This window comes from Phyllobates terribilis, unplaced genomic scaffold, assembly GCF_046119375.1.
Source record: "Phyllobates terribilis strain yellow unplaced genomic scaffold, ASM4611937v1 Scaffold_4__5_contigs__length_816908805, whole genome shotgun sequence".
NCBI classification, from domain to species: Eukaryota; Metazoa; Chordata; class Amphibia; order Anura; family Dendrobatidae; genus Phyllobates; species Phyllobates terribilis.
The window spans coordinates 557,906,412-557,932,026 of NW_027362764.1; the positions used below are offsets into that span (position 1 = coordinate 557,906,412).

The window sequence follows — 25,615 nt, forward strand, 5'->3', positions numbered from 1 at the left end:
GAACACATGTGAAATTATATACTTAACAAAAAAGTGTGAAACAACTGAAAATATGTCTTATATTCTACATTCTTCAAAGTAGCCACCTTTTGCTTTGATGACTGCTTTGCACCACTCTTGGCATTCTCTTGATGAGCTTCAAGAGGTAGTCACCGGAAATGGTCTTCCAACAATCTTGAAGGAGTTCCCAGAGATGCTTAGCACTTGTTGGCCCTTTTGCTTTCACTCTGCGGTCCAGCTCACCCCAAACCATCTCAATTGGGTTCAGGTCTGGTGACTGTGGAGGCCAGGTCATCTGGCGTAGCACCCCATCACTCTCCTTCTTGGTCAAATAGCCCTTACACAGCCTGAAGGTGTGTTTGGGGTCATTGTCCTGTTGAAAAATAAATGATGGTCCAACTAAACGCAAACCGGATGGAATAGCATGCCGCTGCAAGATGCTGTGGTAGCCAAGCTGGTTCAGTATGCCTTCAATTTTGAATAAATCCCCACCAGCAAAGCACCCCCACACCATCACACCTCCTCCTCCATGCTTCACGGTGGGAACCAGGCATGTAGAGTCCATCCGTTCACCTTTTCTGCGTCGCACAAAGACACGGTAGTTGGAACCAAAGATCTCAAATTTGGACTCATCAGACCAAAGCACAGATTTCCACTGGTCTAATGTTCATTCCTTGTGTTCTTTAGCCCAAACAAGTCTCTTCTGCTTGTTGCCTGTCCTTAGCAGGGGTTTCCTAGCAGCTATTTTACCATGAAGGCCTGCTGCACAAAGTCTCCTCTTAACAGTTGTTGAGATGTGTCTGCTACTAGAACTCTGTGTGGCATTGACCTGGTCTCTAATCTGAGCTGCTGTTAACCATCGATTTCTGAGGCTGGTGACTCAGATAAACTTATCCTCAGAAGCAGAGGTGACTCTTGGTCTTCCTTTCCTGGGGTGGTCCTCATGTGAGCCAGTTTCTTTGTAGAACTTGATGGTTTTTGCAACTGCACTTGGGGACACTTTCAAAGTTTTCCCAATTTTTCGGACTGACTGACCTTCATTTCATAAAGTAATCATGGCCACTCGTTTTTCTTTACTTAGCTGCTTTTTTCTTTCCATAATACAAATTCTAACAGTCTATTCAGTAGGACTATCAGCTGTGTATCCACCAGACTTCTGCACAACACAACTGATGGTCCCAACCCCATTTATAAGGCAAGCAATCTCGCTTATTAAACCTGACAGGGCACACCTGTGAAGTGAAAACCATTTCCGGTGACTACCTCTTGAAGCTCATCAAGAGAATGCCAAGAGTGTGCAAAGCAGTCATCAAAGCAAAAGGTGGCTACATTGAAGAACCTAGAATATAAGACATATTTTCAGTTGTTTCACACTTTTTTGTTAAGTATATAATTCCACATGTGTTAATTCATAGTTTTGATGCCTTCAGTGTGAATGTACAATTTTCATAGTCATGAAAATACAGAAAAATCTTTAAATGAGAAGGTGTGTCCAAACTTTTGGTCTGTGCTGTATATATTCAGTATAAAGTGGCTGGATTGCTCCGCTGACGTATTTTGTGCGGGACTGCTCTGCTGACATATTTTACATATGTATATATTCAGTAGAAAGTGGCTGGATTGCTCCGCTGACTTTTTTTGTGCGGGATTGCTCCGCTGACTGTGTTGGAGTACTCTGATGACTATTCTATATGGTAGATATATATATGTATATAGCATCTTCTTTAGATATATATAGATATATGTGTAATATATATATCTATATATAGTACAAAATGTTTTTGTTTGTTTTTTTAAGAGAGAGACCGGAGGCACTGTGTGACGCAGAAATCTTCTGTCATTAAAATGGCGGAGAAGTGTGGTGGTACGTTACATATTTAAATTATTAGTGATGTCAGGAGAGGGCGGGGGAGAACTGTGACGCCGGAACAGCGCCTGCGCAGACCGAGATTTCCAGTGCCAGGGGTACATAACATTTAAATTATAAGTGATGTCATGAGAGGGCGGCGGAGAACTGTGACGCCGGATCAGCGTCTGCGCAGTCGGCGCTTTCCGGCGCCATTTTGTTGAAGACACACTTGCAATGTGTCTTCAATAAAACGGCGTCGGAAGTGCGCTATGCGCATGCGCCGGTGCCGACGGTGGATCTCGGCCTTCTGCCCGAAGAGATGCCGCGGCAACTGGCCTCCCGGATAGGTAAGTTGTTATGGTGCCGGAGAGTAGTATACGTTCAGTGCTTACATTACGATCTCCGGCACAATACACATCCTCGTTTAGGATGGGGATGCGTGCCTCTGTGGGGTCCAGACTATGCAGGCGCATCGCGCTTGCATAGTCTATTGAGGCTTCAGACAGAGGGACGCATCCCCGGTTATATTATAGATACCAGATTAATGTACAGTGTTATAATTTATAGCCTGTGACACACAAGTTATTGATCATTTGGTCTAGGATAATTAAAGGCTGTGTATATACATACACTTATCTGTGTGTGCCAACTAATGTGGCCCACCTTTGTGTACTGCGTTCTCTCCTTTTACAATAAGTTTTTATGTATATCACTTGCCATTTTATAGTATGTAATAAAATTTAATGTGCTAGAAGAAAAAAGAAATTATTTATGACCCAAAAACTTTTCAGCCATATTTGGCATTTGACCACGGCGCTCTATGCACCGCATTTACTGCACACCCAGACACCATACATGTACAGATAATCCTTGAAAAAGGCCAAATATAGCCGCAATGGAGAAATAAATTGTTTTCATTTTTGGGTCATAAATAAAAACAAATTTTCTATCACATTTTCCATGTGCCAAAGTTATTCTTATCTTTGAAGGCTTCTAAATACTTCTGAGCACCTACACTCAGTAGAGCACCCATCTCTTTTTTTATATAAAATGTAATGTGAGCATTAACTCCTAGTGTTCTCCTTTCGCTGCTGGAGGCTATAGTAGTAGCTTCGTCTGCAGTCACATTGTCCTAGGTCCAGTCTTGTACTCATGACCCAATCACAATTCGGGATAGTGAGTTATGGGGTTGTACTGGAAGATCATTTATGCACATTTCGATAGATTTTAATAATGACTACAGCACACTGGTAGTTAGAGGGAACCGGTCATATTCAATGACGCAATTTACCTGCAGATATAGTGTTAATTTGCAAATAAATAGTGTTAAAATGCTGCCTGTCAGCCTTGCTGAAAAGCATGACTACTGGGAGAAACTGAGCTTATATCCTCCCACTTAGCTTAGGGTGTGAACAAAGTGATTACAGTCATCACTTACTATACTGTGAATGATTGACTGTAATCACTCCATGGCACTTTGATTGACAGTTCACTCTCCACAGAGCGGTGACTGTAATCACTCCATGGCACTTTGATTGACAGTTCACTCTCCACAGAGCGGTGACTGTGATCACTCCATGACACTTTGATTGACAGCTCACTCTGCACAGATGCACTGCAGAGCAAGTTGTCAAAGTGCTGGTGAGTGATTACACCCGCCGCTCACAGGATAGTAAGTGGTGAGCAATCGCCCCCATGACTGAAAGCAATCAGCTCCCAGGAAAATAGGAGTTTATGTTCTCCCAGTAGCCATGCTTTCAGTAAGGTGGCCAAGGAACAATTTAATGCAATTTACCTGCAGATTAAGCCTTTATCTATAAGTAAATAGCATTTTTGAACATAAGTTTCCTTTAGTTACATTTTAGTAGTAAATAACATTTTAATTCCACACTATATTAAAGTATATAAACTATACATACAGCCATGAGAAAGCCAAGTACTTTCTCTTTGAATTTTATGGTTTCACATATCGAGGAAATAAATAAATAAATCTGTTCCTTAGAAAGTATTAACGTTAGGAAAATCTCAAACCAATCTCAACATCCAATGAATCACAACACGTAAATAAATGACATGGTACAATTTGTTAAAATCTGGACCAAAAATGCAGAAGCAGTGTATGAAAAATTAAGTACACCCTAACAGTTTCTATAAAAAATAAGAGGGTAGGTATCAGCTATGTGCTGTTAATCAAATGCACCTGATTATCACCACGTGTGACCACCTCTATAAGTCCGCATTCGCAGCTATGTGGATTTTTTTGCCACAATTGCAGCAAAAATGCATCACCTACATATTTTATATATATCTGTAACCTACGTATCATCCTGCCACCATGAATTTGGTCGGTTTTTTGGTCCTCTTTTTCCAGATTACTTCATAAATATTAGTCTGGACAATCCAAGATGTAACACTTGATTTCGATTACCTATGAATGTTTGATGCCAATTTTTGTAGGAATATTTTTAAATGTATATCTAATAAAAAAAAAAAATAGTGAGGTCATAATGCCATTTCAAATTTGGAGTCCATCATTGTACAATGAGAAATATTAGTCACAAGTGGAAAATATTCAAGACTGTACTTAGTTTTTCTCATGGCTGTATATTGAAGCTATATATCACTTCACAATAAATGTATGGAGGAAAAGATAAAGCCACACTTACTCTACAAGTACTGGGAAGTACACCAGAAATTCGGGGACATTAACCACACCTTCTAACTTAAAGTCATATTTGCATCCAAATAATGGGTAATTCCCCTTGTCTTGAAAAGTTACACTGTATACATCGTTCCCAAATGAATTTGTGTCAGAAGCTTCAAGGCGTTTCCTGGAAAAAAGAAGAAGGCAACAAAACATTTAGTTAATGTTGTAACTACAATATGGAAAAACAAAAACCTTTAAAGGGCGACTGTCCCTTACCTAAACTCCCAAAATGCATATTACATGTAGTTCTATAGTAACCTACTGAACTTAGTTCCTATGAAAATCATACTAGCATGGTACATTTTAGTGGTGTTGAGTTTCGGTGCACACTTAGCATGGTGAAGGGCTCAGTGCACCATTACACCCCCTTTCAGCTTACATTTTGGGAACTTCCCCTGCTACTGATTAACAGTGGTCGCTCGCTTAAAGTGAGCATTGCCTGAACTCAGCCTGCACGTCTGCTCGTCCACACTAACACTGCCTGAGCCCAGCCACAAGTACACACAACATGAGTGCCAGCTCGCACTCAGTGTAGGAGGCCCGTTCACTTCACTGAAGCCACGGAAAGCTATACATTGTGTGTATCAAGCCGCAGCTGGAGAAAGAAGCCGGGGAGGAGAATGCACCCCCCACCCTCCCTGCGTACACGCATGCCGAGCTCAGGCAGTGTCAGTGCGCACGCAAACACACGGTCTGGGTTCAGGCATCACAATCTGCGCGAGCGAGAGTGACAAGTTCCAAAATGCACAGTAAAATAGACAGCATTCAAACAACATCAGTGTGCTGGGTTGTTTTTTTTTTTTGGGGGGGGGGGGGTTAACACAGGGACATTGATTTACACTGGAGATTGGGGGTCTGTGCACATCCTGCGAATATGTCGCTTTTTTCTGTGCAAATTTGTCACATAACTTGAAGTTTCCTGATGCCAGCAAAGTGAATGAGAATCCTGAAGTCTCGTGCACACGTGGTTTATTTGTGACTTGCAGATTTAAAGCTTCATCCTGTCAATTCTTTCAGCGTTTTTGCTGCAGATTTCACACATACCAATGAATAGGGAAAATTCTGCAACAAAAACGTATGTTAAAAAAAAAAGCATTTTTCCTGCCAAGAGATGCAGAAATGGTGCAGAAATTTCTGCACCAAATAATTAACATGTGTATATACCCCAACTAGTCCAAACATATAGCGAACCATATAGTACTCTTTTTGCTGATTAGGTTAGAACCTGAAAGCCATTTGACAATACTCAGCTCTGGCATTAAAATATGCGATTTCAATTATATTTCATGGGCTTGGTCCTAGAGCTACACTTATCCTGTGGATATATGAGAAGCTGTAAATGTCTGATCACTGGGGGTCCCACCACTGGCAACCTGTGTCACCTGTATGACAAGAGCGATTATTGTATATGAGGTGCTGCTCTAGTCATTGTCAATAGGACTGAGATAGAATATGCATTACCAATACTCTTTTCACTTCTATAGGATCTATAGTCTAGCGACCGCCACTCACAAATACCGTGAATAGAGCAGTAGTTACACATACACATGGAGGACATAGGAAGTTCCAGCGAACGGTTTCCAAAGATCAAACATTAAAGGGTTATTCACCCCTCAAAAAATAGTCATTCCCTATCCAAATGGAACAGATGGAGAAAGTATAGTATATTTCTAGCAACCCATTGACAATGAATGGAGCGGAGGCTGAGCATGTACATCTCCTTTACATTAAAGACAGAGCAGCAGAGCCCCTGCCTCTATCCCAAAACTGATGGGGTTTCCAGTGATCAGATTATCAGTTATCAGCAATGGAGAGGGGATGATGTTTTTCTGAGTATAACCCTTTAATCACCTATCCGCAGGGTGATCCCACTAACATTTACGTACTGAAAGCATAAGAGGGTGTAGCTGAAGAAGCCATTCACTAATAACTAGTGAACGGAGCACCACAGTGCAGTTATATTCTTAGCGTTTTTATTATGACAGTCATTAACAGCAGTTCATTATTTCTGATCTCGTTAGTGCCCTCATCTTTCCCCGTTCTTTACCTGCCAAGTGCTAATAATAAAAACGTATTATTTGCTGTCAACGCTCCTTGCTAGAGCTGTCACAAGAGGATGCCTGTTTACCAGGGTTTGACAGCATAAAGAAACTGACAGCTCATTCTTCTGGGCCATTTAAGTAGCAATAAGAAGGATCAAGAACACTTACACCAGCTCAAAGCCATCTGGAGTTGTGCCGATGAAATAGCCTCCAGGACAAAGTCGTTCACAAGCATTTCTCAGCATCATGTCAGCCTGCTCATATGTCTCAAATGAGTAATGATACACAAATTGACAGCTGCAAATGTCAAAGGTGGTGTCTGGACTCCTCAACTTCTCAGATAAAAGCTCCTAAAATACAGAACATGGAAATTAGGAACTTGTTCCGTTACCTTAAAATAATGTTTAATTCTTTGCAGAAAAGCCAAAGTATATTCAATATAGTTTATTCAATAGTCAGAGAGGACTTTGCGAATAGCATTGACTCCATGCTGCCATCAAAGGAAGACGCAAGAAGAAACAATACTTTGTACATAGAAGAAAAAAAAAAAAAAAAAAAATCGACATTTGGCTCAGTGACTGCATGTGGTCCGGATACGCTTTACACAGGAGTATAATTACATATGGTTACAGCCTCGACCGTCTCAGTCAGGAAGGTCCATGATCGCCCAGATTTCTATAAAGCTAAATACATAGGAGTTACTGAATCATCACAGCGAGTGTCCCCCACATGAAACACTATGCACATGCTACAGTATAACCGCAGAAATTGATATCACCCCCAGCATTTACTCCAATAAAGGAGCTCTCATATGAAGACAATGTAACATGATCATCTGTAGCGGAAATCAAAAGGAACCGGGAAAGAAGAGTAATCAGCCAGATGAATAGGAAGGTAACAAAGGAAGGAAAAAAGAAAGACACAGGTTTGCTGGGAGCTTTCTACATTACATGAAGATGAGGACCTGTTCTTACTGATGGGTCAGTAAAGGGGGCATTAAAGCAAAATTAGCCACCAGTATCCACAGTGTTTAACCGTGTGTGTGTGGATGCGTCACACTGCAGGTATCCTGCACTGCTCATCCCTTGTGGAATATGGTTTATATGTTAGTCCAGTGGTCATTCACCTGGGAGCTCCAAGGCTATAAGAGCATGCTGGGAGTTGTAGCACTGCAGATTGTTAATCCTTGTATTAGTGTATCTAAAAGGAAATGTGCTCCATAATTTGATGACCAAGTGCACTCTGCAATTCTCTAAACTACCATACAAACGAAGGGGTGCGTGACAGAGGCCAATTAAAATAAATGCAGGTATCACCCATGGGAACAGCATCTATCAGAACCATAATGTACGAAATAGAACAACTCCTAGAAGACAAAACTTAGTTATCTGGGAACATTTATTCTAAAAAAAATATATAATATTACAATACAATACATACATACATACATACATATATATATACACATAAGTAAAGATAAAGACCAGAACCATCCACATAAATGGTGCAAAGCCTCCCAGGTCCCTGTCCTTTCAATACCAAAAAATCATGGAGACAGCACGCTTGTCAGGTGAAAAAATAGTACGTTTTAATGGCCCATGAGGCGACATTTCAGTCCAATGGGGACCTTTCTCTCACACACACACACACACACACACACACACACGGTATGGAAAGTATTCAGACCCCTTTAAATTTTTCACTCTATTTCGTTGCAGCCATTTGGTAAATTCTAAAAAGTTCATTTTTTTTCTCATTAAAGTACACTCTGCACCCCATCTTGTCTGGAAAAAAAACAAAATGTAGAACTTTTTGCAAATTTATTAAAAAAGAAAAAAACTGAAATATCACATGGTCATAAGTATTCAGACCCTTTGCTCAGGCACTGATATTTAAGTCATATGCAGTCCATTTCCTTGTGATCCTCCTTGAGATGGTTCTACTCCTTCATTGGAGTCCAGCTGTGTTTATTTAAATTCATAGGACTTGATTTGGAAAGGTACACACCTGTCTATATAAGACCTCATAGCTCACAGTGCATGTCAGACCAAATGAGAATTATGAACTCAAAAAGGAACTGCCCAAGGAGCTCAGAGACCGAATTGTGGCAAGGCACAGATCTGACCAAGGTTACAAAAGGGGGCGTGGCCTAGCAGGGCATGTGAGAAGACGTGTGTTGGAGCTCTCCCGCTGCACATAGCGAATACAGGGCTGAACGGAGGCGCCCCCGAACGCCTGAGATAGCTGCTCTGGTTCTGAAGATTGCAGTGAGCTTGAGGAACCCACCGGAGGCAACATCCGAGACCCAGATGACTCGCAGGAGGCAGAAAGCTGGGGACAGAGGGGAGTACCCGGACCCAAGATGGAGCTGGATCAGCAGAGGAGGCGGCGGCCATGGCAAGTGCTGCATACAGGAGGAAGATGGAGGTGATCTCCAGGCTGGAGAAGTATGCCACAGTGGAGGGAGCAGAGAGGCAGCAGCAGGGAGCTGGAGGTGTAGAGGACACAGGGGAATGCAGGAAAGTCTAGAAATATCGGGTAGATGGGTAGGGGTTCCTATGCTTATAGTGCGTGATGTAAACAATATTGTCAATGACCACAGGGATAAGGGAAGACATGCCTTGTTGAGGAATGAGACAGTGTTTAGTAACTATTTAAAGGAAGTAGCCTTGACAGATCTATGACGGGTACGACATGTGGATAAGTACTGCTACTCCTGCTATTCGGCCACATATGGCTCTTTGTCCCGTATAGATGTAGCCCTGGGAAATGAATGGATGGATAATTTGGTCCCGGAGGTGGAGTATTTACTAAGAGTGGTGTCGGACCACAGTCCACTATTGGTGCTACTACAAATTGAGGACCAGTGGAGTAAATCGGGGTTGGGATGGAAGATTCATCCTTTTTGGCAACTCCTAGACATGGGGAAGATTGGTGATGAGGTCGCTGAATTTTTTAGGCTTAACGAGGGTAGTGCAGAGCAACACATTGTTTGGGACACTATGAAGGCATATTTAAAGGGGACACATGTTCAGAGACATATCAAGGCATAAGACTACATCCAGAAACAAGGATATAGCGGTAATGGAAGAATTGAGGGCAGCGGAGGGAGAGCTGAGTAACCAGAATTCACAGGACACGCAAAACCGCATGAAGGCTGCTCAGGAAGAGGTAAATAAAACACTTGCACAAGGCAGAAATGTTGAGGGCATTTCAAAAAGAAGCTTCCTATGCAGAGGGTGAAAAAGTAGGACATCTGCTCTCAGTGGTGGCTTCTGCGCAGCGGGACTCGGCACATGTATATGCATTAAAACAAGAGAATGGCAGTGTAGTTACTCAGGGGGAGAAAATTTTGGAAGTCTTTAGGGGATTTTACAGGAAGTTATACTCCTCGCAGTCGCAGCAGGTGGAAGGGGAGATTGATGCTTTCCTAGGGGAGGCTCACCTACCTAAGTTAAGCAATGAAGACAGAGAACAGCTAGACGAACCACTTTCAGCGGAGGAATTGGGAGAGGCTTTGGCATCCATGGCAGGGGACAGGGCACCGGGAGGAGATGGCATCCCAGCTGAAGTATACAAAAACCTCAGTGAGGAAATGATAACTAAATTGTTAGGGGTATTTGATGAAGCGTTGGAGAGGGGAGTGTTACTCGCATCTATGAGGGAGGCCATTGTTGTGGTCATTCCCAAAGCTGCAAAAGATCCACAGCTGCCAGAGTCATATAGACCAATATCACTTTTGACTGCAGATATCAAAATACTGGCCAAGGCTCTGGTGAACAGACTAATCCGGGTAATAGACAAGGTAGTCCACTCGGATCAATCTGGCTTCATGCCAAATAAATCCACTGCTGTCAATTTAAGGAGGCTGTACTTAAACATGCAAATTCTAGCTGAAAATGCGGGTAAGAGAGTGGCGGTATCTCTAGATGCACATAAAGCCTTTGACAGTGTGGAATGGAACTACCTGTGGACGGTGCTGAGTAGCTTTGTGTTCGGGCCAGTGTCTACCTCATGGGTAAAATTTCTGTACTCCTCTCCAACAGCCAGAATTAAAGTGAATAACAAACTGTCGGAAAGCTTCCCTCTGTTTAGAGGTACGAGACAGGGGTGTCCATTGTCCCCGCTTCTATTTGCCCTAGCTGTGGAGCCATTAGCTGCCAAAATAAGAAGATCGCAGGAGGTGAAGGGGTTTGTATATGGGAAAACAGAGAAGATAGCTTTATATACTGACTATATTGTACTATTTTTGGAAAATCCTGGGGAAGCCTTGAGAAATGTAGTAACACTAATTGAGGGATTTGGACAGATATCGGGACTACTCATTAACTGGGATAAGTAGTGTGTTCTGCCGATAGATGGAAATGGTGACTGTACCGGGGAGGTGGAACTATTCACCAAATTAAAGGTGGTCCAACAATTTAAGTACTTAGGGATTCATACATCTCTTCCATGGACGACATTTGAGGAGCTTAATATATGCCTTTTATTACAAAGACTGCGCACTAAAATCACAGCGTGGAATAAGTTACATTTATCGGTGGTGGGCAGAGTGAACCTCCTCAAAATGATTGTGATGCCGCAACTGTTATATATGCTGCATAATTCCTTCCTCTGGATCCCTATGAGCAGGTTCCGCAGGATAAAATCACTATTTGGAGAATTAGTGTGTGGTAAGAAGAGTCCCAGACTTAAACAGGAAACACTGCAGAGACCAAAAGAGGAGGGAGGCCTAGCGCTCCCTAATCCCTGGTTATACTTTCTTTCTGCACAAAGCCAACACCTCAAGGGCTGGGGGGGGGGGGGGGGGGGGGAGACTATGAGAAAGGGACAGGTACCTGTCAGTTTGGAGCACTTAATTGAGATTTTGCCATTAAGTATGGGACTGGAGGCGGGAATCTTCAAGAAATGGGGATTGCATTACCATACCATAAATCTAATACATAAGATGTTGCAGAAAATCAAGCAGATTAGGGGGGTAACTCACTTCACTAAGTTTTCACCTATCTGGGATAACATCTATTTTCAGGAGTTCAGTAATATGAAGGGGTTTGGTGAGTGGAAAGAAATGGGTATTGGCCTGATCTATCAGTTGATTTACAGAGGGAAGCTTAAACCATATGAAATGTTGCAGGAAGAATTTCAATTCCCTAGGCTAAACCTCTTTAAATATAGACAGGTTCAGCACCCATTTCAGACCCAAAGCAGAAGAGGGCCTATTGGAATACAAATAGATCTGATGTTAGATTTTATACTTAAAAACAGAGGAACGAAAGGGGCAATATCTGAAGTGTATAGAGACCTGCTGCACGCCTTTCTTGGAGGACACCCTATCAAAGCTAGAAGGAAGTTGGAGAAAGACTTGGGAGAGATAAACGACGATAGGTGGGAGTCTATTCTAGAATATATACCCAAGTTATCCATGAGTGAGCCTGGGAGAATGTCACAGCTGTATGTGATCCACAGGGTGTATAGAACCCCTGATATGTTATTTAAAGCAGGGTTGAAGTCTAACTCCGACTGCCCAAGGTGCTCGCAATCTCAGGCAAACATACTGCATATGCTTTGGCATTGTCCTCCTTTTGGATCGTAGTGTTGAACCGTATTGGATTGGTGTATAGGTGTATTGTCCCTAGGGACCCACTGACATGTATATTGGGGTACGTTGAGGAAATAAAAACAGACAACATGACCAAAATAGCAATTGCGAGATTGTTTATTGCTAGAAAATTTATTGCAAAATATTGGATTAGAGAGGAGCCCCGTCCAGACGCGCATTCATTGCCCAAACGAACTATATAATTCAACTTGAAAAAAGTATTTACACCAAGAGGAATAAGCAGGAATACATCCATAAATTATGGCAGCCATGGCTGGATAGGATTAATTAGAATATACCTATATATACTACTGTAGAGTAAGGTTACGAAAGAATTTCTGCATTACTCCATAATCCTTAAATGGAAGAAGTTTGGGACCACCAGAAGTCTTCCTAGACCTGGCCGTCCAGCCAAACTGAGCAATCATGGGAGAAGAGCCTCGGTGAGAGAGGTAAAGAAGAACTCCAAGATCACTGTGGCTGAGCTAAAGAGATGCAGCAGGGAGAAAAGTTCCACAAAGTCAACTATCACTGCAGCCCTCCACCAGTTGGGCCTTTATGGCAGAGTAGCCCGACGGAAGCCTCTCCTTAGTACAAGACATATGAAAGCCCGCATAGCGTTTGTTCAAAAACACATGAAAGACTCCCAGACTATGCGAAATAAGATTCTCTGATCTGATGAGATCAAAATAGAACTTTTTGGTGATAATTCTAAGCAGTATGTGTGGAGAAAACCAGGCACTGCTCATCACCTGGCCAATACAATCCTAACAAAGAAACATGGTGGTGGCTGCATCATGCTATGGGGATATTTTTCAGCTGCAGGTACAGGACGACTGGTTGCAATTGAAGGAAACATGAATGCGGGCAACTACAGAGATATCCTGGACGAAAACCTCTTCCAGAGTGCTCTGGACCTCAGACTTGGCCGAAGGTTCACCTTCCAACAAGACAATGACCCAAAGCACACAGCTAAAATAACAAAGGAGTGGCTTCAGAACAACTCTGCGACCATTCTTGACTGGCCCAGCCAGAGCCCTGACCTAAACCCAATTTAACATCTCTGGAGAGTCCTGAAAATGGCTGTCCACCAACGTTCACCATCCAACCTGATGGACCTGGAGAGGATCTGCAAGGAAAAATGGCAGAGGATCCCCAAATCCAGGTGTGAAAAACTTGTTGCATCATTCCCAAGACGACTCATGGCTGTACTAGCTCAAAAGGGTGCTTCTACTCAATACTGAGCAAAGGGTCTGGATACTTATGACCATGTGATATTTCAATTTTTCTTTAATAAATTTGCAAAAATTTCTACATTTCTGGGGGGGGGTTTCAGTCAAGATGGGGTGCAGAGTGTACTGTAATGAGAAAAAAATGAACTTTTTAGAATTTACCAAATGGCTGCAATGAAACAAAGAGTGAAAAATTTAAAGGGGTCTGAATACTTTCCGTACCCACTGTATATCTCACACCCATGGATAGTAACTATGTAGAACCATGGTAGCTCTATGTAGAAACAGAAAGTCTCTTTTCCCTACATAAATCATTCCCTTCTTCAGCTCCTGACCCAGCTGCTCCCTCTTCCCCTCTACCAGGGACTTTTGCAGCGACTGATGAGTCATACAGGGAAAATTGACCTCCTGTTTCTACATAGAGCTTAGAAGGATTCAGCTGGTCAGTTTTTAATCACGTCATGTCATAGACCTAATGGAAAAAAGAAGAATTAGCTGAGCAGAAAGGCAAAATGAGCAATTGTAAGTGCACATTGCTATATAATATGATGACTGCAATATATTAAGAGGATAAAAACTTTAATGGGAGCACTTCTTTAAATACGGATATTTTTGCTTGGAATTGTAAGTCAATATAACAGAGGAGGTAAGGTCTGACTGACAGAATTCACAGTCATAACTGACAGCTAAACAGCGCATAAGAATATACTTATCTATCTAAAATACTCTTAATACTGATGTCCGATGTCAGAGCCCAGTACCTGCTAAAGTGATCAGCAGTACTGGCCTGGAAGAGTTTTTATTACACTCAAGTGCTGAATGGAATTAATTTTATTTAGTCGTCAGTAGAGGATGGAACAATTCTGATTTTTGACAGAATCAGAAAATAGATTTTTTGGTACTCAAAGTAAAATCTCTTTTTTTGTAGCCAGGGCTGTAGAGTCTGAGTTGGTGTCCATTTTGGTGGAGTCGGAGTCAGTATAAAATGGACCAACTACGACTCCTAAAATATATAATAAATTGGGTACAGTAGTTCAATGCAGTTTGTGGGGGGAATATTTTTTCATAAGAATTTGGGAAAGTTATGAAATGTCCTATAAATGTCTGTCCTATTCCTGATCTAAGGGTCTAGACTTTTAGCTGAGATGAATCTGTGCTACAGTAACTTTATCACTTAAACATGAACCATGTATGAGGTAGTCGGTGTCATGGAAATTGAGGAGTCGGAGTTGGAAATTTGGCTTACCAACTCCACAGCCCTGGTTTCTAAGATGTACTCTTAGTGGCAGCATATTAACCCATGGTTCCTGTGTCCCCCAATAAAGCAACTGAGACAATGATTTTAGCTCCGCTCCCTGTTCTCCTGGCAATGCCATTTCTTATCATTGGTGGCGCGAGCACTGCAGGAGCAGCTTAAACATCAGAGAGCTGTCTGTGGAGAGCTGCAATGAGAAGCTGTTTTTGCACTGTGTATCTTGGAAATGCAGGTGGTGAGGTGAGCTAGGGCTGTGATATGCTGTCTAGGTCTCACAAGTGACTCATTTGCTTTACAATTTTCCCTGTGGATTTCGTCCTTCAAAATGCTTAGTAATGCAGTGAAATCCACATCTAAGTAATGCAACTCAAATCAATTTTGTCGTGATTTCATTGTGGATTTCAAAGGCAAAGAGGGAACAATGCTCCAGAAGGTGGGTTCCTTGTAGTATACGTGTTCGTGCAATACTTCCCATGGACACCCTTCACAATAGGTGACTCGTGGGCTTCAAAAGGCGAGGTAGGCGAGCTGTTGAGCTCTCACCAGACTCTAATACGTAGATACCTTAAGTAATTATGAAACTGAATGCTAAGTTCTTTCATCATTCTTTAGCCCCTAAACAATGAAAATAAAAATGCACCTTTGTAGAATCTGCAGTTACAAACTCCGCTTCAAAAATATAGTCTCGGTTGCGTGCTTTCATATCGGAGTACCGCTGCTCGCACTGCTGGACTGAAACTTCTGCTATATCTGTAAAAATGATTAAAAAAATACAATGAACCTTAGCAAAGGCGACAGCTGCATGTGTTTAGTTATAATCCAAAGCTGGTCTACGACTACGGTTAATTAGTGGTAGAAGTGATTAGGTCTTGGAACAATGACGGCCGCCTGGCGCACACTGGTGTGAAAACCGATCGGTACAAAATTAATATTCTCTGTGGGCTACCATACATAATGAAGCCTTTTCTTACAAAAAGAGAGTGCTGTAAAACGTGCCTAATCATTTCTACCTGCAAATATAAGAACAGTGGCTAATAAATAAAGGATGGAGCAACAGGCAACACATACAAAAGGTTCACAAATCTGAAAAGTGTCACACATCCAAAGTAATTACAAGTAAAAAGCAGCATTCTTGGGAGTCCGTGAAATAAGGTTACATGAATAACGCTGCTACAGGTATCTATAAATTATATCAGACAACATACATAAGGCGGGTTTACTTCCATTGCCACAGGCATATGCTTTCAGCTGACAGTAGCTTCCTAGGCCATGGCAAATGCCACAAAGCTACAGACCGTGCCAATTTGACACAATAGGGCATATTAATACACGCACACAAAACACACCTGTGTTTCATTATTGTGTGTAAGATACTTGTGTGTCCTGTCCTACAAGGGAAAGAGAATTTGCTAAAGAAAAAAATTGGATGTGACGTAGGAAAAAGCCATCATTTTGGCACCAATTTCTGGCACAAAATCAGCTAATGAATTGGTGGTGCAGAGCATGCACCCAGTATGAATCACTAGGATAAATCTAGCACATTCTGTCTAGTCTACATTTGTGCTGTCTAAGAGTCAGACTGTACTGATACATATGCCCCATACGTGGCTGAAAAATTCAGCCCATCAGAATGTGAATTTTACTAGAAATCCATGATTGGCCACAGCGAACAGCCAACGTTTACTGGATAAGTCACGTGCCGACTAACTACTCATCTTCTTCCTTTACTAGAACACAGAAAAGCGGATGAGAATCTAGTCAGAATGTGACCCAAAGTTGGCAAATAAGGATACTGTGATGGTTGCTCAAACTGGCAAGCGGAGCCAAATCCTAACAGTGCGAGTATTACACTCTTCTAGGATTTTGCAAGCTGCAGTGCTTGTGGAAATGTCTCCGAGGCTGAATAAGTCCTTTAAAGCCTGATAAAACTACTCACATTCTGTAGGACATAATTTTTTTCTCGCAAAAAAAGCTGTGTAAAGTCTTTTGCAAGAATAGCTTGAAAATGTTTTAAAAACTATTTAAAAAAAATAGAAACAAACAAGACAACATATATAGGAGCGCAAACAAGTAGAGAATAAAGGGAGGATGAAGAGGAGCATTGAAATTGCAGAGGGAAAAAAAAAAAGACAATTTCAAGAGTTTTTGGGAGTTTTGTTTTTACAGCGTTCATTGTTTGGTATCATGAATCTCCTGTCGGGTTTATCAATACCGTTTTGAGATGGACACAATGTTTTGATCGCTTCTTGCAGATACCGAAAAACTACAATTGTTGCGTTTCATTTTTCTTTTATGGTGTTTACTTATCAGGTTAATTGATTATTTTGATAGAAATTACTTTTATGGATGCGGCCATAACAAATAGGTTCATATTTTTATCTTTATTTTTCATGGGTGAAAAGAGGGGTGATTTGAACGATATTTTTAAGATAGTTTGAAAAACTATTGCTTTTTTGTCCCCTTCATGGATTTAAACCTGCGATTGTCTGATTGTTTACACTTTGTACTGCAATATAACAGTCTCCTATGAAAGCCAGTCACGGGCATACTTGTGCACCTGCATATTAATACTAAATGTGTGCAGGCACTTGATTTGTTTTTTGTAATCTGCATTGACCCTCCCGGACTGTGCACCCTTATCCACACATCATTCCTGAAAAGGTTTCATTAAGAGCTCAGCCTGTACCCCATCCCTTCTCCATTTTATTTGAGGCCTGTCGGTGCACATGGAGGAGGTGAGACACTAGAGTAAAACACTATCCAAATTGAAGTCACCTTGGTGACTAATATAGGGGAAAAAAAGTGAAACATGGATTAAAAGAATCTTAAAAGTTATCAATGGTGGCTTAGTAGTTTGAAAATAAAGTCAATAGAGAAGAGTACAGTAATGTAATTGTTAGAGAAGATAAAAGCGGCTTTCACCAGATCATACCTGTACACACAAGTTTATCAATCCTGCCTTTCCTCCACTTCAGGAGATCTCCACCTTTTCCACAACCCAGATCCAGAACTGTAATATTTTGATGATTCTTCCGCCGTACTCTATCCAAAAACTCACCTTAGGAACAAAAGATGCAGAAAAACCATTGTCACTTTTGCCTTCTCATTCAGATATATCGTAAATAGCTAGCAAGGTTTTCTCACAAAGGTGAGATGATATTAGATCAGTGGGAGTCCACTCTTGCACTGTAGCTGCTAATACAACGAATCTCTCCCGAGTCCTCCATGCACAGGAACACTCAGTTTGTCCTATTACTCCTGTATTGTCTATGAAAGACATGCAGCCAGACACTTCTGGCGGTTTGTCTTCTAGAGAATAAAGGATTTGATCCCCTAAAATTCAGCAGGATGCGTCCTTCTCTTCCCTGATATCATCTATCAGTGGAGAGTTGGGAGGGTCCAATACACAGACGACGAGTCAATATTGGCATATTGGGCAGACTTTAGTCAATTGTTTCTGTGGACTTAATTCTGGATCCTTCCAATATCATCAATGCTAATGAAAGGGAATGTATGAAGCATTATACCCAGGCTAGCCAGACATTAGCAGTGACCATATTAAAAGGATGCAATATTATTTGAATAAATACAAAATAAAAAGTAAAATTATAACCAAATAATCAAATAAGATGGTCAACTCTACGAGAGTGTCACATCAAGGTGTTGTATTTAGCAGATTTGTACTATTAAAATGCAGTATCACGGCATACCCCAATATCATGTAACAACTCTGTGTATGAGAAATAACTGCGAGCATCTCCAGGATTCACACTGTGTGCCAAGATATCACTTCACTCTTCCTCTGAGAAAGTACCTATATTTTCTTTCAACTTGCCTATAATGAAAACTGATCACAATGCACTGACAAATGTTTGTATGAAATTTTGTACATAGAGTAGGATTTAATATTGCCTTAACTAAGGCAGTGTTCCCCAACTCCGGTCCTCAAGGCCCACCAACAGGTCATGTTTTCAGGATTTCCTCAGTATTGCACAGGTGATGGAATTATTGCCTGTCCAAGTTATGAAATCATCACCTGTGTAATACTAAGGAAATCCTGAAAACCTTATCTGTTGGTGGCTCTTGATGACAGGAGTTGGGGGATCACTTCTCTAAGGTCAAGATGCATCTGGTAGGTAAACCAGGGATCACAACCATCCTTCCCTGTCTACAAAAAATTATTTGTGACCTGGACCCAGGCCCGACGTCACTTCTACTGGAATGTCTGGACCCGCTTCTTCAGGCAATCAGGAATATAGTTAACTGTTTTATTCAATGTAGGATCTTCGCTGATCTACTGAAAGAAGCAATTGTCAAGCCGCTCTTAATGAAGACCTCCATGGTCCCAGGTTACGATGAGTAGCTACAGATCTGTCCCTAACCTACCATTAATAGGGAAAGTCGTAGAAAAGACTATTGCTATCCAACTAGATACCAGGCTGCCAATTGATTACAAATATGTTGTTTTGCAGTCTGACTGTCAGAAAACAGCAAAGAATCAGCATTTACACGAGTACTAAATGATCTGCTCATGGCAAGAGACAGGGGTGAGTGCACCTTCCTAATAATATTAGCAAAATTTGACACAATAGACCATGATATCTTAATACAAAGACTTAAAGAATTCTGTGGAATTGATGGCAAAGTTTTCCATTGGCTCAATTCCTTCCTCGCTGGAAGGCCACAAAGTATCTATTGACTCCTCGTCCTCCAGGTGTCCCACCATAACATGGCGTAACACAGGGCTCAATTCGATCTCTAATCGCATGAATGCCAGCTAGCTGAAACTGAACTCAGACCAAACTGAAATTCCTATGGTTGGAAGTCAGAGCACAGACAAGGTACGCATTTTGGGTGTAGATACTGACAGGGAATGGTTATTTAAAAAACAAATAACCAAGTCTTAATTTTTCCATCTAAGCAACATTACAAAAAATAAAAACACATCTGTGGTCTGATCAGGGTAAAAGATCATTGCTCCAATAGAGGCAGGACCGCCGCAACCTGTAAATGACTGCAGTGGTCGGTGACTTGAGCAGTGCGGATCCCTAGGGAATTTTTCTTTTTGCCTGGACAACCCTCTTTAGCCTTGTCACCCTTGCTCCAGTTACTTAGCCTTGTCACCCTTGCTCCAGTTATTAAAGGGGTTGTAAAACGAACAAAGTACATTTTAATCAATAGATCTTGGAATGATAATAAGTTCAACAATTGGATGTGTTAAAAATGTTCCTGTGCTGAGATAATCTTATAAATGTGCCCCTGCTGTGTACTGTGTAATGGCAGTGTCTGACCGTGCAGGGACATGGTCTCAATGTACCATAGCTACTCACAGAGGAGGAAGCCTAGTGAAACGCATGTGGAGTGTGTATTTTCAGGGTTGGGTATGTATTATTTTCAATTGCGCATGGTTTATTTATATACTCTTAGTTTTTTACTTATGCTTCATCTCCGTGGTCGCTGAGGTATTCCTCTCATATGTTAGGACTCATTACATTATGATTTCTCTATCATGGCACATGATTATGCTCCGATTTCTACCATACTTTGTAGGCTAACCCCTACTATTTTGGGCTCTTTTACAAATGCATTTGACACAATACATAAGGCAACTAGCCTTGACCATTTATACAATGTTTACAATTATCATGTGCATGTTATAGGAGATGTCGGTTTGTAACTACTTGTATTCATCATTGGTATGTAACTATTGATTACAGCCTTATGTGATGTGTTATATATAGTGTTTATGCACCTTGCACAATATGGTCAGAAATTAACTCTACCCAACCCTGTACATGCAATTTTCCATCCTGGCAATGCCCATGGCATCCTTTTTTTATCTTTTTATATTGTTATCTTATTTAATAAAGATTGTTTTTCTATACATGTCTGCCATTTTCTTTTTTCTGTATTTTGGTGATGCAGGAATAACGGAGTGATTTCTATTTTGCAACCCTAGGAGCGCCGTCACCATTCTTTAATTATAGCTTTGATGGACACCAAGCAGTATTCCCTGGACTTGAAAATTGCTGTGCTGTTTGTGAAAGTGTGCTGTGGACAGATTTGTTCTTATAACTGGACTAATAGACACTGTCACATCTCCTAAATAGAGAGGCATGTCGTCTGAGTACAGAGACACTTGATCTTCCATATTACATTTAAATCCAATAATCTCAGGAAATTATCTAAGTAACCAAACAAGTGGCCCAATTGGGGAGCGCCCTAGCCTGAGGACGTGAGAGCAAAAAGCTTACAAGTACCGTAATCAGTATGCGCCAACCACGTCTTTCATTTACAAAGAACACAGTGACCAGGGAGCGATTGATTTCTAGGCCTGCACTCGTCGGTAGTTCATATTATAGATTCGGTAAATCCTTCAAACATTTCCAAGGTAACATTAGACTGGGCTTACACTTCATGTTAGTAACAGTGCAAAGTAAAAAAAGTTGAATGAGTGCAGGCAACAGTGAAGTGAATAATCCGTGAGAGAGAAACTTCTGGATGAACTTGGCTATAAACCGAATCCATTAGGATTAGGACTTCTATGCTGCCCTGTCTAAGCGATAGATAATAAGTAGTGTTGAGCGAGTATGTTCTGTCCAAGTATGCTCGGGTCGAGCTCCGAGTATTTATAGCTGCTCGGTGATATGGTTGAATCGCTCCCGTGTGCATGATTTGCAACTGTTTGACAGCTTTAGTACATGTGAGGAATGTGTAAGAAATAGACATTCCTCACATGTAATAAAGCTGTCAAACAGTTGCAAATCATGCACACGGGAGCGATTCAACCATATCACCGAGCAGCTGTAAATACTCGGAGCTCGGCCCGAGCGTACTCGGCGAAAGGGTTAATAGAACATACTCGCTCATCACTAGTAATAAGCGAAAGCGGGGTGGAGTTCAGTCACACTTGGTTTATGTTAGATCAGGCATTCATTTCAGGGAAAGTGCTGCGTAAACACTTTCCTAGACTCACATTCGGCCCACAGCAGACCCAAATACTGAGGGATTCACTTGAGAAGTCTCTAAACAGCAGATATCTAACTTTACATTCCCATATTAGTCAGGTATCTAATGAAAATAGAATGGAAGAAGGATTACTCCTACGGCTTTATATTACTAGTTCATACAACTAGCAAACATGGGTAAAGGCCCTAGGTCTTTCTAAAGATGAAGACTTGCCCAAGTTATGACAACTCACATAAGTTACCATAACATTTTAGTTCACACCTGGTAAAAATTGAATTACACTTACCGGTAATCCTTTTTCTAGGAACCCTCCACGACAGCACAACAGGAGGTTACCTCCCTGCCCTAATAGGTACAGGAAACACAAAGAGGTAAAATAGTCCCTCTCCACCACCTATCCTCAGTGTTTTTCCTGTCCCTACGGGCATGAAGATGTCATCCTGGTGTTCTGCGTTCAGCAGAAGTTGGGATGGAAAGAATATCTGCCGAGCAGCAAGGTCGATCACGCTGCCTTTCTCCTCTCCATCTGTTCTGGTGTCCTAAAGTTTGGGACCCCTCCATTCTCCTGCACCTCCAGTCAATGCTGATCAGTTGGGCTGGGTCCTCCCGTAGCTCCCCAGAAGAGTGTTTTTCTAAAGGACCACACAGTATGAATGCTCATAATATTTAACACCAAGGAATAAAGGAATACATAATGAACAGAAGGGTGGGAATTACCAGTGCTGTCGTGGAGGGTTCCTAGAAAAAGAGACTTACCTGTAATTAATTTCATTTTTTCCCCTCACCCTCCAAGACTGCACAACAGGAGGAATACCAAAGAAAAAATTCTCAGGGAGGAACGATTGCCAAAGCTAAATCCTTATTATACATTAAATCTAATTTATAATGCTTAGAGAAGGCATGGACCGAAGACCAGGTGGCAGCTCTGCTCGATGTAGGAGCTTGCCCTTTCGGCCCAGGAAACTGACATGACTCTTGCAGAGTGAGCTCTCAACTTCTCCCGAGGTAATAAGCTCTGTCTTCTATTTGCTTTCTTAATCCACTGGGCTATGGTACTCTTCAAAGTCATTTTCCCTTGCTTTGTCAACAATATTGGACATGTAAAGCGCCATGGAATAAATGGCGCTATAATAATAATAAAGAAATTCTGGCCCTTCCTCCAGGACTGTGTCTGTTGGAGATAATGAAGAATGGTTGTCCGTAATTCTAAGGAATGAAATTCCTTTTCTGTCATTTGTTGGATCCTGGCAGAAAGACGGGATAATTATCTCCTGAGATATGTGGAATTCAGATATCACTTTTGGTAAAAAAAAAAAAAAGATGGGTCTAGACAGAACACAATTCTATCTTCTAGGATCCTCCGATATGGTTCTCTGATAGAGCCTGTAGTTCACTAACTCTTCTTGCCATTGTTATGGCTGCAAGGAAAGTTGCCTTCAAGGATACTTTATTTAAATCCACTGAGGCTATTGGCTCAAAAGAAGGTAGAGTTAGACCTTTAAGGACAATATTTAGGTCCCAAGATGGGAATATGTTGACCTTTTTGGGTGGACCCGGGAAGCTGCGGTCATGAATCTTCTTATCCACGATAATTTGCTAAATCCTGGTCAAAAAAAGAACTTAAGGCTGACACCTGGACTTTGAAGGTACTAGATTTTAAGCCTCTTTCCATACCATGCTTTAGGAAATCCAAGATTCTGGCTATGTCTGGATGAAATGGATCCAGGGAAACCACCTCATACCATGAGATAAAGGTCTTCCATATTTTCCCATAGACTGTATGTTATCAGTTTTTTGCTCTTCTGAAGGGTACCTATGACCCTATTTGACAGACCTTTTGCTTTTAATATTTTGGCTTCAGAAACCAAGCAGCCAGACACAGATTTTGCGGTGCTGGATGGAAAATTGGAACTTGTTGTAGAAGGTCGTGAACTAGAGGGAGGATAAGATAGTCCTCCAACCTCAGGCTGCTTAATGTCCTGAACCTTTTTGGCCAAAAGGTTGCTGTATGGATTGCATAGATTCCCTCCGTCCTGATTTTATGTACTGTTTTTGGTAGTATGGAAATTGGGAGGAAAGCGTAAGCCAACTTGAGTTCCCTGGGATGGGCGAATGCATCTACTGCCATACATGTGTTGCTTGGATCCAGGGAGAAGTATTGATCTACTTTTCTCTTTTGACAGTTCACAAATAAGTCCACCTCTGGATGGCGCCATTTCCTAGTCATCACCTGAAAACTTCTTACTCCACTCGCCCAGATGTATGTCTTTCCTGCTCAGGAAGTCTGCTTGTGTGTTGGCGGAACCTCTTGGAGTGCTAATAGGGACAGAAGATGTTGCTCTGCCCAAGAGAAGATTCTTGCTGAGATTGCCCTCAGATTCCCGTATTTAGTACTTCACTGGTGACGAAGGTGAGCTACTGTTGTCATGTTCTCTGAATATATCCTTTCAATTCTCTGAAGTTTCACAGTGGAATACTTATCTCTTGTGGCTATACCCTTTGGAAAGATACTCTAGACACAACTGCTCCCCATTCGCTTTTGCTGGCATCCATCATAGTAGTCAGCAGGAATGGAATCCAGGATACTCCTTTCGCTAGATTCTCTGGCTTCAGTCACAAGGGAGGATTTTACTTGAACGAAGAAATAAATTCTTCTGTTTAAAGATTTGGGGGTATCTGTTCCAGCAGATCAGAATATAAGTGAAGAATTCTCGTATGAGCTTGGGACCATGGTACTGCTTGGATATATAATGTAATGGATCCCAGGACAAACATTGTAAACTTTATTGAGACTGACTTCTGACTTCACAGAGCAGAGATTCTGGATCTCATCTGCATTTGCTTGTCTCTTGGTAGAAAGGATGCCTGTTCTTGAGAATCCAGAAGGAACCCGAGAAAAACTTTTCTGGTTGATGGATTTAAGTCAGACTTCTGCAGAACTATCCCAAAGACGTTAGGATCTGAAACGTTATTTTACGTGCTCCCAGAGAATTGGTACAGAAGGTGCCATGATTAAGTCGTCGAGATAAGCAATGATTATTACATTCTGTTTCCTGACAAATGCTACCTCTGCCATAATTCTTGTGAACACCCGAGGTGCTGACGAAATCCTGAAGAGTAACACATTGAATTGGAAGTGAAGAGTTGGCTGTCCCTACATAATCATGATAATATGATAATATGATAAAAGGCATCTTGCAAATAGACAGTTGCCATAACAAAGTGTTTGCCTATTAGAGGGAAGGTGGACCTTATGGATTCCATCTTGAATCTTCAGTAGGCGATATACTGGTTTAATGGCTGGGTAGCACGGTGGCTCAGTGGTTAGTACTCCTTGCAAGGAGTTTGTATGTTCTCCCCGTGTTTGCGTGGGTTTCCTCCGGTTTCAGTCCACACTCCAAAGACATACTGCTAGGAAATGTACTGTAGATTGTGAGCCCAAATGGGGACAGTGCCGATAATGTCTGTAAATTGTCTGAATTGTAAAGCGCTGCGGAATATGCTGGTGCTATATAAATAACAAGTTTATTATTTAGATTTCTAATTATCCTGTAGGCTCCACTTTGTTTCTTTATTTGAAATAGGCAAGAACAATGACCTTTGCCGTGTTCTATCGCTGGAACTGGTGAGACAATGCCTAACATCTGCAGATCTTGGAGCCTGGATATCAGAACCTCGTGTAACTTTTGAGATGTAAAGGAGGTTATTCTTATATTTTGTCTAGGGTAGGAAAACTCGATCTTTACTCCCTCCCTGATGGATTCCAGGATTCTTTGGTCTGGGAAAAGAGATTCTGCCCCCTACATGCCTGGCGTCAGTGTCTTTCTTGGCAATGGCTTTGAAAAATGTCCCTACCTTTCTCAAGCAGTCAAACAACAACTTGTCATACACTGAAGAAAGCAGAAAACCCCAAAACAATCGTCTGCGGATGTGCATCGTTTCCCGGATATTTTAGTTTGGCT

The 25,615-nt window shown here is 41.5% G+C and overlaps 1 protein-coding gene across 1 annotated transcript in view; it reads right to left on the reverse strand.

Moving 5' to 3' along the window:
* RNMT (RNA guanine-7 methyltransferase) overlaps positions 1 to 25,615 on the reverse strand; it is a 63,634-nt gene that overhangs the window by 23,704 nt on the left and 14,315 nt on the right. Inside the window, exons 4-7 of the mRNA XM_073678974.1 lie at positions 17,617 to 17,742; positions 15,325 to 15,434; positions 6,767 to 6,948; positions 4,516 to 4,680 (exon numbers count right to left, since the gene is read on the reverse strand). Coding sequence (XP_073535075.1) covers positions 4,516 to 4,680; positions 6,767 to 6,948; positions 15,325 to 15,434; positions 17,617 to 17,742 — 583 coding nt within the window. The remainder of the gene's footprint in view (positions 1 to 4,515; positions 4,681 to 6,766; positions 6,949 to 15,324; positions 15,435 to 17,616; positions 17,743 to 25,615) is intronic.